Source organism: Scomber scombrus, chromosome 7, assembly GCF_963691925.1.
Source record: "Scomber scombrus chromosome 7, fScoSco1.1, whole genome shotgun sequence".
In the NCBI taxonomy this organism is placed as follows: Eukaryota; Metazoa; Chordata; class Actinopteri; order Scombriformes; family Scombridae; genus Scomber; species Scomber scombrus.
This window is the reverse complement of record NC_084976.1, coordinates 28,265,955-28,283,735: the sequence shown is the minus strand read 5'-3', so window position 1 is coordinate 28,283,735 and position 17,781 is coordinate 28,265,955. Positions and strand designations below refer to the sequence as shown.

The window sequence follows — 17,781 nt, the reverse complement described above, 5'->3', positions numbered from 1 at the left end:
TCCAAGAACTTGAAATGCAACACCTGTAGAGGAGAAACTCCATCAAGGGGGACGCTGAATTGAAGGCTAAATTATTTACGGCTCAAGTGTTAAATGCTAGGTTGATCTTGTCGTGCTTGGACATTCAACAACACCTCCATCTCCTGAATTTCCGTACTTTTTCAGTGTCTGTATTCACCTGTTCTTAACAGATGGAAGCAATAACGTAGAGTTTCTTTACACAAGTGCCTGCAGAGTTGCCTCTTTTTTGGTGCCATTTATGAAAAAACATTGCAAGTAAAGTGCTGTAAAACTGGCATGTAACGATCTCACAACACCATCAACTTCACGATCATTTCTCAGGTCAGCGTTTTGATAAGTTTGCGTTTGATGCCATTCCAGATATTTAATGGTTCACTTCTTGCGACACTATTTGAAATAAAACATATTTTCTCACTTTCATGCCTATTATTTTAGTAAGAAGTCATGCAAATAGTTTGGGTTTTATCTGCAAAGGGTTTTTTTTTTCCAGATATCATCTTCAACGTTTCTGCCTCAAGTCTCAACACACAACACTACTTTTTTTAACGGAGGATATTTAAGATAGACTTTATTTTCTCAGTGAAGAGAGAAAGATTTGCCTTTGGACATCACAGTGTCTGTATTGTAAAATCACAGCAAAACAACAACAAGTACATTTATCAATCAATTATGTCTTCAGAGTAATTGGGGGAAATGTACTGTAGACATTCACAAAAAAAAGACTTGGCTTTAGTTGGCGGCTTTTAGCGCTGCAGCAACTTGAACCAGCTGCTGACTGAATCTAAAGGAGTTTATAACAGTTGTGATTAAGAGAGAAACTTCTGAAGGCATTTCAGTTGAGGCCTTTTGATCTAATTCCTTATTGTTATTTACTCATTTGTTTCTATGTGCATTGCAATACTGTAAAATTGTTAATAAGGACCACAATAAATCACTTCTATGTGAATGTAAAAAAAATAGGCCGTGGCTCTGGTTGCTCTGTGCTTACGATCTCAACTCCTACATCCGCCTCTGTCTGTGTGCACCACAAACTATATTTCATTCCCCCTTGTTTACAGGCTAAAGCATAAAAAAGTTTGTAGTAGACGTGCACATCCAGAGAAAGACAGAAAGCAGGTGCTGGATCAAATAACAAATTCTCCCAATGCAGGTAGATTTAATAGGATACCACCAGTAACGTTTTGAGCTCAGTGCTCCTCTTCAGACTAGTTTTTAATCTTTTTCTTGAAGACTTTTTTTTTTACTTTTTACAGGCTAAAGCATAAATCTCAGGCAGGCGTCTCAAAACTGAGCAAATATAAGTGAAACAACCTGCAGGACTACATTTCAGAAGTGTCAGACATAAGATAGAAAACTTTTTTAAATTTAAAGAAACCTCAATCTGATTCTATGTGATGATATAGGTCATTTATATCTGCCACCAGCTCAACATATAAATAGAAATATAAAGCCTGCGGGCCTTTTAACAGCTTGGCAGTAGCAGACAGATAATAAAAGCCGAGGGTTTTCCATTGACAGTCACGGCTCTACTAGAAACCATTACTGTAAGACAGCACATTCTTCCGTTGTACAACAGGCATATCACCTGTTGCCTGTGGCATGATTACGCACAACTGTTTCCAGCATTCCCATGTTTTGTAATTGTCTGTGTAGTCACCACCTCCCCCTCGTCTCAGTCAGCTATTACAAGATATCTGGGGAGGCAATAATCGTGCATTCTTTGAAGCAGGCGGCAGCTTCCACAGCACCACAACACAGAGGCGGCTGGAGGTGGACTGCCTGCTCTTGCATCGGGGGTTTGTGACTAAGCGCTGAGTCACGGTGTGAGAACAGAGAGGTTTACCTGTCGAGCAACAATGTAAGCAGTCTTTAAAAAAAAAAAGGAGGATAGTAATTTTCACTTTCCGCGTAGCGAGACGATCGACCCCCCCTCCCCCCTCCTTCCCCTTCTGGCTCTTTGAATCACAGAGTGGCGTCACGGCTGGAGCAGGAAGATGCACTGGCAGCCAAACGGCCCGATGCGCACAAACACACACAATAACACACCGGTACAGGGCTCAAGTGGACGCAATTTAAATAACAAAGAGAGAAGAGAAACTTGCAAAGACAGAAGTATATTATTGTATAATTAATATCTATCTAAGCTTCAGGGGAGGACCGAGAAAGGTGAATTTTGAACCTTCAGGGCATGAGGTAGACACACACACACACACACACACACACACACACACACACACACACACACACACACACACACACACACACACACACACACACACACACACACACACACACACACACACACACACAGACAAATGTTGCCCATGCCCATGAGGTGTCGTCGTCTCCATGAGGAGCGCAGGCCAGACGGAAATGAGCCCTCTGTTATTTGGACTGAGTGTTGTCATTAATTCTGTCTGCATCAAACACAGCACATGTTATTTACACTAAAGACCACAATCTGGCTTTGAAGGACTCTGAACATATGTGTGTGTGTGTGTGTGTGTGTGTGTGTGTGTGTGTGTGTGTGTGTGTGTGTGTGTGTGTGTGTGTGTGTGTGTGTGTGTGTGTGTGTGCTTGTCTGGAAGGGGGGGCTTTCCTCTGTATAAGGCAGCGCCTGTAAAGTCATCCACGGTGACTTCTGGCCGACAAATGACGTTTTTCTGCACCTTTTTCCATCCATTCAGACGTGTCCTTTCTTTATAACTCAGAGCTGAGTTTCTTCACTGGGTTTTGTCGTGTCATGTTTGACTTGTCAAAACAACTCCGGCTAACAAAACACTGGATTTTCCTCTTAGTAACAACATAAGACACACATTTTCCATTTTTGACAAATAAAGAGAAGTCCATTGCTTGATTTTTAGTTCTGTTTTTTGTCTGTTTTGTTTGTTTTAAAATGTTATCTTTGATTAAAAGATAATTCCTGCTTTATTACAACCTGGATCCAATTCTAAAAAAGGAGGTTTGGCTTTTTATTCATATAAGTAACAACATATTACTCACCAAGAAACTGAAACTGGTGCCAAAGTACCAGCAAGAACTGCCATAACTTGTATTTTTTCAAGCACATAATGATCAGATTCGGTTTCCACCCTTCTCCAGACTTTCCAGCCCTTTCTTTCTTTCGGTTGTAAATATGTAGCAGCTTGTAAGATGGAAACCACACCATCGCCAAAACAATCCAGACTTTTTAGGGAATGTCACTTATTTGGAAATCACACACACACACACACACACACACACACAATGAGGTCGTAAGAGGCTTTGATGCGCCAACTGTCATGAAAAACCCGACTCAAACTCATAAAACGAGCGTGGAAACTTTCAATTCAACCATAAAAAAAAATAAATTAAAAAAAAACACGCCCCAAAGAGACGAAGCGGTTTGTGTTTCTTATTACCCGCCAGCAGGTTTTTTACGGCTGCGACAAGTGCATGTCTGAGAGGGCGGGTTGGTGTTGGTGCGACTGCATGTTTCAGTCCGCCACTTTAAAGAGTCGCGTTTTTTTATTACCCGACGCAAGAATGTTCTTGTGTCGAAGTGTAAAATGGTTTATTAGTTTATTTACACGCTGAGGAGGATGTGAAAGTAAAAACAAAAAAAAAATCACTCATGAGCGTTGTTTTTTTTATCTCGACCGCGGCGTTGACAGTGACTGACAGCTGCTCACTCCGCCCTCGCTGTTATGCAAAAATGTAAATGAGTCAGTGATGTTGTTTTTTATGTCCATGTGGTTTAGTCAAATTTAAAAAGAGGTTTAAATGTGAAAATAAACGTATGAATAACTTGCACACTTTCTTTTTTTTGTGGACCCAGCATCAAATTTCTGCTTTTAATCCATTTTGAGAGAATATATTAGAGGATTATGGCAAAAATGTCTAAGTGGTGTAACCATAAAAACTTTATACCAAATAATTCAACTTGCTTAAAAACAGTAAATTCTCAATAAAACACCATATCAACTAGTTTGGCATGATCTTACATTATAACTTTTATATTAAATAAAGGTAATGGAATACAATTGTTCTAAATATTACATTTCATCTGGTGAATCATGGAGATCAGGAACCATTTACAGTAATTATTAATATAAATCCACTTAAATACACTGTAGGTGATAACATATGTAATATGTATCATTCTTTTGTGGTTACACCATTTGACATTTTCAGGAGCATTCAGTCTTACTTTTGGTTAAAAAATGGTGCAAATGTCATTTCAAATGACACAAAACCATCAAAAAGTACATTTTAATAAACCTGATGCTGCTTTTAAACTATTTTTTAAGATATTTTCCAATTGCTCATAATGCCAACCCTTATTTGTCACTGACCCATATGCGGAGTGAGTCCGGTAAGTCTTCACTATAAACGCTTCACTATAAATCATCACGGTGGGAAATTACCAGCAGACGCAGCAAATACGATGATGGGGGGGGGGAAAAAAGTGCTTAGTATAAAGAAAGTTCACTCCAACGACAATCTTGTTAACATCTTGTGGTTCTGTTTCTGTTTCATACGGCGACGCTCGTCATCAGAACTATTCTCTCATCCGTTTCCGAGATTGTTACGTTATTTTTTCTCAGCTTGTCTTGACAGGCCCTGAAAGTTTTAATTCTCCTCACAGGGCTCAATAACAGTGAGGGGGCCTTTGTGTGTGTGTGTGTGTGTGTGTGTGTGTGTGTGTGTGTGTGTGTGTGTGTGTGTGTGTGTGTGTGTGTGTGTGTGTGTGTGTGTGTGTGTTTGCTGTGATTTGAGATCAAGGCTAAATGCATGTTCAGCCACTAGACTCAAAGCAGACTGTCAACATGTTATTGTAGCAAAAACCAGATGTTTTCTCGATCTTTATTTCACTTGGTTGAATCAAACGAGACCCCCTCAGTGTCCAGCTAGACTTTAAATGAAGTTTAGTGCCAGTGCAACTCCTGACATTCCCAATCCTGGAAGTTGTCTGCTTCTTTCTCTACACTTTTCCATCCTGCTCTGCGTAGAAAGTCCCAACACTTGACTCAAAGCGTGGCACTTTTCCCCCCACTGTCTGGCTTGCGGCATGCTAATCTTTTCCAGGCGACGATCGGCCGCTTATTCATCCCTTCTTCTTCTTCTTCTTCTTTTTTTTTCTCTGTCCTACAAAAAAAGGGAATTTTCACCTGAGTCAGGATAAAGCTGCGGAGGCTTAGCCCGGAAACACCCGACCTAAAGGCACGCTTGTCTGCATACGCCTCCTGATCCCAGACTGAGCCCCCCTTGAGCCCCGTCAACCGGTTCATGTCAGTTCAACAGAGTTACACACCAAACGGGGCAGAGTCATGGGTATCCGATGTACAGGAACAGATGAATAACCCTCCAGAGTACAGTGGGGGTAAAGCGAAATCCCACACATCTCAGACAGTTATTGTTTTCATTTCTTGGCCCTTCGTCAGTCTAGAGACTCATATTTTTTTTATTAGAGGTGACGAGGACGAGAAAGCAGCAGTAAAACAAGAAATTACATGTACTGTAGCACTGTCGAGAACACGTACGTCATTAATCTCTCTTTAAAAAGATTTCACTTCAGCATTGAGTGAAAATGAGAGAAATGGCACATGAGCAGGTTTTGATCAGGCTGTCAAACTAGGGGGAAATGTACAGCGTTTCAGGTATGAACTATGACTCATCTAAAAAAATTGGGTTTTTGAAGTTTAATTATGACCTCAGATAGGAAGAGAAACTTATATTATCTATCGCAGGAATGAGGAATATGTCAAAAGAAGGTCAGAGACTCCTCTTTTGTACAATATGGACAGCTGATAAGTGAATAGGACTGAATTTACCCTAAACTGAAGAATAGGATCCTGCTGTTTTATATATTAAATAAAGAAAGAAAAAAGGCCGAATCGAACGGTCCATTTCACCACCTGCCAACTGCAGATTTTGAACACAGCATGACTCTAATGGTTGGTAACATAAGCTGTAGCGTGAAGTAGCTTATGAGACAGAGTGAGGCAGTATTATCTTGCTTGGAGGTGGTTTCCCTGCGGAAGCAACATCAGACCAACGCGGAGAGGGATTTTAAACGTGGCTCTCTGGCTCCATCTACTGGACACACTTCAGCTTTCCTCTTCAAAAAATCTGACTGTTTGTTTTAAACTTTTGTTGGTTTGTTTTCATGTGTGTGTGTGTGTGTGTGTGTGTGTGTGTGTGTGTGTGTGTGTGTGTGTGTGTGTGTGTGTGTGTGTGTGTGTGTGTGTGTGTGTGTGTGTGTGTGTGTGTGTGTGTGTGTGTGTGTGAGAGAGACAAAGACAGAGACAGACCTGGTATATCCTGAAGGGGATGTATCTGAAGCCTCCTTCCTCAGTGGGATATTCCATCAGCTTCCTGTTCATTGCCCAGAACTGGTCGAATTTATCTGGAGCAACACAAAGACACACAGAGAGAGAGAAAAAACCATAAAGATCAACAAGACGCTGCAAAACAATCCAAGTAATGATAAGACAAGACATTTTCAATAACATCTTCATCATCCTTGTAGACAGGGTTAGGTGAAGTCACTTAAAAGTTGTCAGTTGTTGGACACAGTAAGCAGGTGTGGTTGCCATAGAGGGAGACAGTAATGTAATAAAACATCTGGATGTGGGCCAGTGACAAGTTTAAAAGAAGCATCAGGTTTGTTAAAATGTATTTTTGTTGGTTTTATATCATTTGAAATGATATTTGCACCATTTTTTACCAAAAGTAAGACTGAATGCTCCTGAAAATGTCAAATGGTGTAACCACAAAAGAATGATAAATATTACATATTTTATCCACCTACAGTGTATTTAAGTGGACTTATACTAATAATTACTTCAAATGTTTCCTGATCTCCATGGTAACCCAGAGTAAATGTAATATTTAGAACAATAGCATTCCATTACCTTTATTTAATATAAAAGTTATAATGTAAGATCATGCCAAACTAGTTGATATGGTGTTTTATTGAGAATTTACTGTTTTTAAGCAAGTTGAATTATTTGGTACAAAGTTTTTATGGTTACACCACTTAGACATTTTTACCATAATCCTCTAATATATTCTCTCAAAATGGATTAAAAGCAGAAATTTGATGCTGGGTCCACAAAAAAAGGATGTGCGCAAGTTATTCATACGTTTATTTTCACATTTTAACCCCTTTGAATTTGAACTAAACCACATGGACACAAAAAAAAAACCCCATCATTGACCCTTGTGTTGTGGGGGTGGGGGGTGGGGGGGTGCATTTCCAAATATATGAGACTAGAGTTGTTCTTTAACTTTTAAGAAACACATTCCTGCTCTTCTACATTGAGGTCAGAGGTCAGTGATGGAAGTACCGTCTATAAAAACCTATTCAGTGTGTTGTATCTGGCTTGCAAACAGAGGAGCTCGAACTTTTGGCTTTTTTCTGGTTAAAAGATTTCATCATCCAAAACAATCCCACCCATGCATGTGGCAGTTTCAAAGTCTCCACCTCCCCTCTGCCTCTCGCTTTCACACCAGCCCTCTGAAAACCTTCTGTTTTCTCTCTCTCCTGGATGAAAGTTTGAGCCCATCTCGCTTGTTTTTTTCGCTCTCTGTTTCTGATCTCTTTTGGATGTGAAAGTTTTGGTTTAGATTAGGGTTTCGTGTCTCACTTTCATACAGTATGTAACAGGTAGGGCCATCTCGTTCTGTTGGGTTACCTTAAGTTGAAGTTTTATGCCCGCTTCTCCGTTTACCGAGAATATTTCACACCCAAAAAAACAGTTTGCAGAGTTTTCTATTCGTCTCTGTGTCTAAGATGATTTTTTTTTTATGGATTAAGATGTGACATTTCTCTCTCTCTCTGTGTGTGTGTTTCTCTGCTCTCTTCAGATGAGGACTCAGTTTCAGGGGAAAGTGGAAGCGAGATAAGCAGCTGATGTTTATGAGTATGAAGCCTTCGTGTCCTACAAACACATTCAAAACATGTTCTTAATGTCACATGCATTGACACATACATGCCAATAAAGTCCATAAAATAACAGATTACGTCGGATTTTCTGGCTATTATTAGTTACTCTATTTCATTGTTGTACTATTTGCTCATTAAATGTACAAAAATGTGTATTTGCTGCTTCTGTTGTTTGTTATTAATGCAACATTTCCTCCATCTGTTTCTCATTAAACGTCAGCTGAAAGGCTTTTGCTGTGGAACATCTTCAGGAAGTGTCTTGTTCCACAAACATCAGCTTTTAATTATCATTTTTACGGAACAAAAATAGCTAAATATGTGACGTTATATGTGTTACAGGTGTTGCAAACTATAGTAAAAAGATGGTTTTCTGTCTTTATTCTAAACCAGCTGGTGCACATTATTTGAGGATTCATGAAGTAGTGACATTAATCTTCCTGTCAACTGTGCAATTTTTGTCCTCCTGGGTCATTTTTAGCTGGTTTGACTGTTTATATAAAAGCATAAAGTATAAATTATCACCCAATTCTGTGTTTGACTTTTTTAGCCAACTTCATTCCAACTTATTACCACAAGTTTTACACATTTTTCTTGGACATTATGGTCCATAGGCCTCATTTAAATGAAATCTTTGCTCATTTTTGGGTTTAAAAAAAGCAGAAATTATGAATTATTTCAACTGAATTTAAGATCAGAGAAAAAACTATGTTGATGGATTATCACAAGATATTTGAATGGCAGCACATAATCACACCTGTTGTCCTCTTGGGTCAAAATTGAGCCCAGTCTGGTTTGTCTAAAGTACAAATTATCACCAAATTCAATGAAAGAAGTGATAAAGCTTAAAGAGAATGTAATATGGAAAACATCTGTGTGATTTTCAGGCAATTAGATGATAAAAAAATCCATATTTCTGATATAAAAACATTTTTAAAGCGGGTCAAATTTGACTTGAGGACATCAGGAGGGTGAATTTACAACAGAGAATGAAAACCCCTCTAACTGCAGTAAAAGCACCGTTTTCACTGTGTTTCACCACACTCCTCCATCCAGTATAATGACAACATATTTAAATATATATGCCAAAGACAACTTCACACTCTCATGCATGTAGGAGCACTGTAGATACTATTCAGTTTATAATTTGATATATCATAACAGTTTATTTATATGATTTCTACATCAATAGAAGATTACTGATTAACTCATACTGTTCATATTAAGTCTCTACACCAATTCACATTCATAAATCCCCTGTCAGTCATTAATTCATGTTTGATTAATCCTTAATGAAGAGTGTATTCTATTTATTAATAGAAAAAAACACATTTCCAATCACTATTTTATGGTCCAGCACGACATTTTATAGAATATGAAGAATTTAATATGTTTGAATGCTGATTTTTGAGTTTTCTGATTAAAAAACAAGTCAAATTTGGACATTTATACATTTATACACAAAAATGTGTATCAGCTGCACAAAAAAATAACAAAAAGATGCATTTTATTGACATTTTTGTATATTTGGGGTTGCATTAGGGAAAAGTCCATCAAAGGAAATGTGTATATTTATTTTTTACAGCTTTAAAATGTAAAAAATGAGAGGATTTGCTGCTTTTCACTCCCAATTTATATGTGTTTTAATTAAATATGTCTGGTTATTCACCCTGACCTTTTTAGAACTGGTGGGTAAAAATTCGATTGATGGATTAATTGACAAAGTAATAAACAGATAAGTTGCAGCCCTACTCCTCACATAACTCAGTACTGATGTATTTATGCACATTTCAGCTTCAGGAAAGTACACGGCATTATTGTGGCGTTATAATTATAGATCACTGCCAGCCGAAAAGCGTTTATCGTTGCCTCCTTTGATCAACTTGACCTGCTGTGACTCCAAAAAAATCTCACACCAAATGTTGGGTTTTACTTTTCAAAGCAAGGTGGAGGTTCACACAACCCCCCCCCCCTCTCCCTTCTCCTTTCTGCCCCCCCTCTTTTCCATCAATGCCGGCTTTCACCTACGCAAAAACGCCACAATCGCAACCCGGCGTCCAACAGGAAATCAACCTGTCTGGAAACGGAAAGGGAAGATGTGTGGGTGGGTTTGGGTGGGAGAGGTTTTAGGAGGTGGAGACTTCAAAGATTGTTGTGTGTGTGTGTGTATGTGTGTGTGTGTGTGTGTGTGTGTGTGTGTGTGTGTGTGTGTGTGTGTGTGCGTGCGTGCGCTAGAACATATGCATGAGTCAGGTCACAAGGGTGTGCATGAGCAAGTGTGAATCTGTGTGTAGGTGTTTAAGCTGAAGAGACAACATGTGTGCATCAAGTGTTAATGAGTGAATGTGTGATGGTATGATTGTGTGCATGTGTGTGTGTGTGCATGTGTGTGTGTGTGTGTGTGTGTGTGTGTGTGTGTGTGTGTGTGTGTGTGTGTGTGTGTGTGTGTGTGTGTGTATGTATGTGTGTCACTTCCCCAGCAGCTGCTTGTGGTCTTTTTTCTTTGAAATGTGAGTGTGTGAGTGTGTGAGTGTGTGAGTGCGTGCGTCTCTCTCTCACCGTTCTGCAGGCCCATCCACAGCTGCTTGTGGTCTTTCTTCTGCATGTCGTTGATGACTTGGCTCTTGTGCTTGAGCGCGTCGGCCTCCTTGATGCTGGACATGAAGTGAGCCTCGATCACGGAGTTGGACTGGCAGTGCAGCAGGTCGCTGTCTGGGAAATTCTGACACACAATGGCAAGAGCAACATCTTATTTTAAAGCTGCTTTAATTCATTGCCCTTAAAACTAAATGTATGAGCTAAAAAAACAGGTTTAAAAGCTCTGTGGGTTTCACATGATATTCACTTAACTGTATCTAAAGGAGATTTTCTTATTCATTTAGAATACACTTAAACATAACACTGAGATGCTGTGGATACTATGTAAGCAAGTGGTTCCTGGGTCATAAATATGGTTTATTATTCAAAAATATCTTTAAAATAGTTTTAACAGCAGCATCAGGTTTATTAAAATGTACATTTGTATTTTTGTTGGTTTTATATCATTTGAAATTATATTTGCACCATTTTTTAAACTAAAAGTAAGACTGAATGCTCCTGAAAATGTCAAATGGCGTAACCACAGTGTATTTAAGTGGACTTATACTAATAATTACTTCAGATGGTTCCTGATCTCCATGATTCCCCAGATTAAATGTAATATTTTGAACAATTGTATTCCATTACCTTTATTTAATATAAAAAGTTATAATGTAAGATCATGCCAAACTAGTTGATATGGTGTTTTATTGAGAATTTACTGTTTTTAAGCTAAGTTGAATTATTTGGTACAAAGTTTTTATGGTTACACCACTTAGACATTTTTGCCATAATCCTCGAATATATTCTCTCAAAATGGATTAAAAGCAGAAATTTGATGATGGGTCCACAAATAAAGAATGTGTGCAAGTTATTCATATATTTATTTTCACATTTTAACCCCTTTAAATTTGACTAAACCACATGGACACAGAAAACAACAGCATTGACCCTCCTACCTTAAAGTGCACAGTGATGGTCCAGGGTAAGACAGTGTTGGAGGCATGGAAGTCAAACAGAAGTCCTATTGGATAATGCCTGAACCAGGAAACACACATAGGATATAATGTTACTGTTGCTATCAACTCAAAGTCAAAGTCAAGACCATATGAAGAGTGAAAGAGGTTATTTTTCCTCTCTGTAATCATTCCTCCTGTTCATACTGACTATTAAAAGATCTCCTTCAAATGTGCTTTCAATGTAAAGTGATGGAGGACTAAATCCACAGTGTGTCCACACAGTCAGGAAGGGAGGAAGAAGGAAGGAAAGGAGGGAGGGAGGGAGGAAGAAGGAAGGAAAGGAAGGAGGGAGGGAGGGAGGAAGAAAGGAAGGGAGGACAGAGGAAAGAAGGAAGGGAGGAAGGAAGGATGGAAGGGAGGAAGAAGGAAGGAAAGGAGGGAGGATGGAAGAAGGAAGGAAGGAAGGAGGGAAGGAAGGAAAGTAGAGAGGAAGGAAGGTAGGAAAGGAAGGAAGGAAGGAAGGTAGGTAGGAGGGAGGGAGGTAAGAAGGAAGGAGGGAGGGAGGGAGAAAGGAAAAGAGGAAGGGAGGAAGGAAGGTAGGAGGGAGGGAGGAAAGAAGGACAGAGGAAAGAAGGAAGGGAGGAAGGGAGGGGGAGGAAAGAAAGAGAAGGAGGGAGGGAGGAAGGAAAGGAAGGAAAGAAGGAAGGAATGAGGGAAGGAAAGAAGGAGGGAAGGAGGAAGGAAGGACAGAAGGAAGAAAGAAAGGGGGATGGAGGAAGGAAAGAAGGAAGGGAGGAAAGAGAGAGGAAGGAAAAAAAGAGAGAAGGAGGGAGGGAGGAAGGGAGGAAGGACAGAAGAAATTAATAAAGGGGGATGGAGGAAGGAAAGAAGGAAGGGAGGAAAGAAAGAGAGAAGGAAGGGAGGAAAAAAGGAACAGTCAAAACAGACGGGGTCAGTTTGACCCGGGAGGACGACACAAGGGTTAAATCCATTCTGTGGATTTTGTCCCTCATCTCTTCCATTATGAAGAGATCTCCTAATGGTCAGTATGAACAGTTGAATGATTACAGCAAGAAAAACAGCTTTAATGTTTCATTTGGGCTCATGACTAATAAAGTAGACTTGGAAAAACTGAGAACTAGTCCTTTAAAATTGCAAGTTATTGACAATCATAAATGAAAAGCAGCAGAACTTCCCATCTCATAAAGCTCCACTCAACTTTGTTATATTTATTTCTACATGATAACAAATTATTAAATGTCTGTTCCTGTTTCCCTTCGACTGTGACGCTAAAAACGTCCACTTGGGTTGTAGTAAAAAACACTGACGCCTTGTGGCAGAACTTCATACTTTGTAACTGAGGTCAGACAGGAAGCTCGTGGTTAACACACCAGCTGATGCTTCGCTGCTGGCTGTGAATGAATGGACTCCCAGTGACGGTGCTGTGGAGCTGCAGGTGCTTTGAACTGACTGGTATATTGTTAGAGGATGTGAGTGTTTGTATTTAAACTCTAATAAAGAAGATGTTATGGTTATAAGCAGGGTTGGGAAGGTTATTTTGGAAATGTAATAGATTACAGATTACTAGTTACTTTATTTAAAATGTAATAAGTAATGTAACTATTTCAATGAATTAATCAAAGTAATGTAACTTATTATATTTGATTACTTTTCTTATATTCTAACCAATGTTTTCAGCTGTTAGGGTAAATATTCCCTCCATCTGTCCTTCCATCCTTCCTACCTTCCTTCCGTCCTTCCTTCCTATCTTCCTTCCTACCTTCATTCATTCCTTCCTTCCTACATTCCTTCCGTACTTCCTACCTTCCGTCCTTCCTTACTTCCTTCCTTCCGTCCTTCCATCCTTTCTTCCTTCCTTCCTACCTTCATTCATTCCTTCCTACCTTCATTTCATTCCTTCCTTCCTACCTTCCTTCCGTCCTCCCTTCCTTCCTTCCTTCCTACCTTCCTTCCGTACTTCCTACCTTCCGTCCTTCCTTACTTCCTTCCTTCCTACCTTCATTCATTCCTTCTTTCCTTCCTTCCTTCCTACCTTCCTTCCGTCCTTCCTACCGTCTTTCCTTCCTTCCTTCCTTCCTTCCATCCTTCCGGCCTTCCTTCCTTCCATCCTTCCATCCTTCCTACCTTCATTCATTCCTTCCTTTCTTCCGTCCTTCCTTCCTACCTTCCTTCCGTCCTTCCTACCTTCTTTCCTTCCTACCTTCCTTCCTTCCGTCTTTCCTTCCTTCCTTCCTTCCTACCTTCATTTATTCCTTCCTTCCTTTCTTCCTACCATCCTTCCTTCCTTGCTACCTTCCTTCCGTCCTTCCTACCATCTCTCCTACCTTCTTTCCTTCCTTCCTTCCTACCTTCATTCATTCCTTCTTTCCTTCCTTCCTACCTTCCTTCCGTCCTTCCTACCTTCCTTCCTACCTTCATTCCTTCCTTCCTTCCTACCTTCATTCATTCCTTCCTTCCTTCCTTCCGTCCTCCCTTCCTTCCTACCTTCATTCCTTCCTTCCTACCTTCATTTCTTCCTTCCTTCCTTCCTTTATTCATTCCTTCCTTCCTACCTTCCTTCCTTCCATCCTAATTAGTAAAATCACTTCATCTACCAATCGGATCAGTCTCTCACCATTTGAGTGGCGTCCCTTCGTACTCGAACCACATCTCCTCCACGTCCTCGGTCTTCATCACTTTGAGGAAATGTTTCTTCACCTTGTCTGTGACCAGCGTCAGGTAGCTCACTCTGGGTAACAACAGCTGGGACAGGAAGAGAGAGAACAAGAGAGAGACATTATTAAAACAGTACGGCCTGTTTCTGAATGCTGCGACGGGCTAAATTTAGAGTGTCCTCATGCAGCTTTTGTAACATTAACAACCAAGCAGAAGGTGCTTTTAGTCTTTGTCTGTGTGCGTATTTGTGCATTCAGGTCTAAATCCACAGAGAAAGAAAGGAAAGCATTTAAAAAAGAGTTCAGAAAAACATTCACCATCTGCTTCTTCATCACCTGTGGAGGCTTCATAAAGACTCAGGATAAATGTCACATTTTAGATACTTAATCTGAATTAAACTATGATTTCTGATCATTAAATGTGGAAATATACTGTACCTGATTGTCATAATCAATCACATATTATATAACTAAAAGAGTTCACTCAGTAGAGAGTTTAGGGACCTGAATAGCCTCAGTTTTATTTAACCCTTACATACTGTTCATATTCTGACTCTGACTCATAATTAGTCTTTACACCAACTCACATTAATAAATTCCCCGTCATTAATAAATTAATACAATTTTGACATAAGATAAATTAATCTAATAAAAAAAAGACATTCATAATCACTATTTTATGGTCCAGTAGAACATTTTATAGAATATGATGAATACAAAAGTACATCATTTTGTACTTAACTTACAATTCTTTGCTGTTTTCCTTTATTTTATTTTGCATTGTTTGTACGTCATATTATTTAAGTAAATTACATTTATTTTTGTTATTTCACTTTGCATTGTTATTGTGTATTATCTCAGAGTGGGTTTCTACCTCACCCGCACATGTTTTATTTTTAATTTTATTTTTATAGTTCTCTGACTTTTTTGATTGATGGAAATGTCTTCTGCTGCAGGTGTTGATCCCCAGCTGATTAACAGCAATCAGTGGTGGTGTAAAAACATGTTATAAAATAGGTTTTCCACTAATTGTGAATCACTGCAACCATGAGAGGTCTTTGAGCCTCCGTAGCCTTAACAAGTAGCAGCAACGGCGAAGCTACGTAACCGTGACTACACTCCTGTGTGGGGTGACAAACTCATAAATGAAAAGCAGCACAACTTCCCATCTAAAAAGGCTCCACTCAACATTGTTATAGTTATTATAGTGTTGTTATAGTGTTTCCCTGTTGAGCTGTGGTGGAAGTATATTAACAAAAAGACTTTGGCACTGAAAACACTGCAACGTTGAAACATAAAAGACTTGATTTGACTCATTTGGACGGCTGAAGCTTCATATTAGCTTCAGATTAAACTTTTAAATACATTTTGTGTCGACTACCAACCCTAGAAGGGATCTCCTTATGGTCAGTATGAACAGGAGGAATTATTACAGCAAGAAAAACACACTATAATGTTCAATTTGGGCTCATGACTGTTAAAGTAGACTTGAAAAACTGCGAACTAGTCCTTTAAAATTGCATGTTTTTGACAATCATAAATGAAAAGCAGCAGAACATCCCATCTAAAAAATCTCCACTCAACATTGTTATATTTATTTTTACTTGATTTGGGACGACTGAAGCTTCAGATCAACTTTTAAAATACATTTAGTGGATTTTGCATTATGGAGGTATCTTCTAATGGTCAGTATGAACAGGAAGGAAGATTACAGGAAGAAAAATACACTTAATGTTCATTTTGGGCTCCTGACTGTTGTTTTAGGACACCACCATTTAAATTAGGACTCAAAGTTTGTGCCCATAGTTTCAGAGAAGTAGCAACACTTACATAGTAGGGCTCGGCCTCTCTCTCAGTAATCTCATCCTGGTTCAGGGTGAAGCAGGTTGGGATCCGGCCGAACCAAACATCTCTCAACACATCCTTGTCATCTGCCATGCTGCTGCAGCTCCCAGAGGCACATAAAGAAGAAGGAACAGCTACAAAACACAGATCCTCAAGTCCAAATGCAGGCAGCTTCCTGTTGAGCAGCACAGCACAGCATTGGTTAGCATTGCACACAAACTTTCACCAAAACCTAAAAAAACAGGCGATGCAGCATTAAGACACAAGTAAAACCGCTTCTTATAAACCCAGATCTGTCTTTAATAAACAATCAGATGAGTTATTACTTAGTTACACACAATGCTAGACTCCTAAAACTGTCAAACTACGCAGCTTTTAATCCAAAACTGACTTTAGCATGAGAGGCTAGGTGAGCTAGTGGAGAGGAAAAAAGGAAAAACAAGCCTTTCACTGAATAAATGTGCAAACCCCTCCTGCATAAAGCTGTCTGATAAGTGGTGCATGTTTGTGAGAGAGGATAAAAGAGGGTGATAATAGAAGAAAAACCTTACTTTTTGGTGTTGTTTTGCAGTCAGCTTGAATGGAAACAAGGCCGTGTCGGTCTGTGTTGTCATGCTCAGCTGTCACACAGTGAAATCAGCTGATTAGCAGCCTCTAGCGACTGCTGCTGCTGCTGCTCTCTTTACTGCAATAACAATGGGGGAAAAAAACATGCTTTTAACATTATAGGCACATATTAATCACTTGCAAGGGTATATTTAAATATGGCATATCTTACATGTTTTTAAAAAAGGGTCTGCAGTTTGTACATTTTCATTTAAACAAAAACACCCTTCTTCTATTGGTTTTTAACAGCAGCTTGCATCCAACATGTTGCACCACTACTGCCACCTAGTGGATTTAAACTCCTCCTACCTCTTCATCACATAGCTTTCACGCTCTTGCCATCAGCCCAGTTCTTTTTAAGATATACCTCAACAAGCATGTTCTGCCCCCTTCCACTGCTTCCACACACTCCAATATATCCCCCAAACATGGGAACAATAACATCAAGCTTTGGTTGGACAGTGATGCAAGAGAGTTGGGAGTGTATGGGATGGACTTTTATCCAACAGTGATATGGCCTGCAACCCCTGTGTGGATACTAGAGTCACTAGTAGTGGATTTGCACTTATTGCAAGTTAAGACAGCAAAGAAAAATGCAGATTTAAGGACTGAGTTTTATTATTACACAGAGAGTAAATACACAGATTATGTTCAAGTGTTTACGGATGGATCGAAAGATCTGATAACAGACAAAACAGGTTCAGCAGTTTCGATCCCTAGTGACAAATTAGAAATAAGTAAACACATGTCAAATTTTTGGAGTATATGTACAGTGGAGGTGTATGCTATTTGGGTGGCTTTGGAGGGGGCAGACCTGATATATGGAATAATGGAAAAGTATTCACAACTGATTAGAAAAGGCACTTTGGTTACATTCATTTAGTTTCCTGACCACATTGGCATTATGTGGATAAACTAGCCAAACAAGCTGTTAAAAAAGGAAAACATAGCCTAGATACTATAATTAAACTCTGATTTTGACAAATCAGAGGGAAAGGGTATAGCATGGAAGAAGGTCGATGATGAGTGGCAGCAGCAGTAAGAGGAAGGCATCTACATTCAATAAAAAAAGGAGAGATTAAGTATTAAGAGAAACAGAAGGAGGAAACAGAAAGGAGGAGGTAATAATGACCAGATTAAGAATAGGACACAGCAGATTGAAACAGGACTC

General features: G+C 39.4%; 2 protein-coding genes across 2 annotated transcripts in view; one reads left to right on the top strand and one right to left on the bottom strand.

Moving 5' to 3' along the window:
* The window catches only part of atg5 (ATG5 autophagy related 5 homolog (S. cerevisiae)), a 42,586-nt gene extending 25,962 nt beyond the window's left edge, over positions 1-16,624 (bottom strand). The window contains 6 exon segments of the mRNA XM_062422796.1: positions 6,315-6,409; positions 10,508-10,670; positions 11,485-11,563; positions 14,120-14,247; positions 15,990-16,179; positions 16,556-16,624. Coding sequence (XP_062278780.1) covers positions 6,315-6,409; positions 10,508-10,670; positions 11,485-11,563; positions 14,120-14,247; positions 15,990-16,097 — 573 coding nt within the window. The 5' untranslated portion in view covers positions 16,098-16,179; positions 16,556-16,624.
* Positions 1-17,781, top strand: part of dctn3 (dynactin 3 (p22)) — a 37,954-nt gene that overhangs the window by 12,917 nt on the left and 7,256 nt on the right. The gene's annotated exons all lie outside the window — the stretch shown is intronic.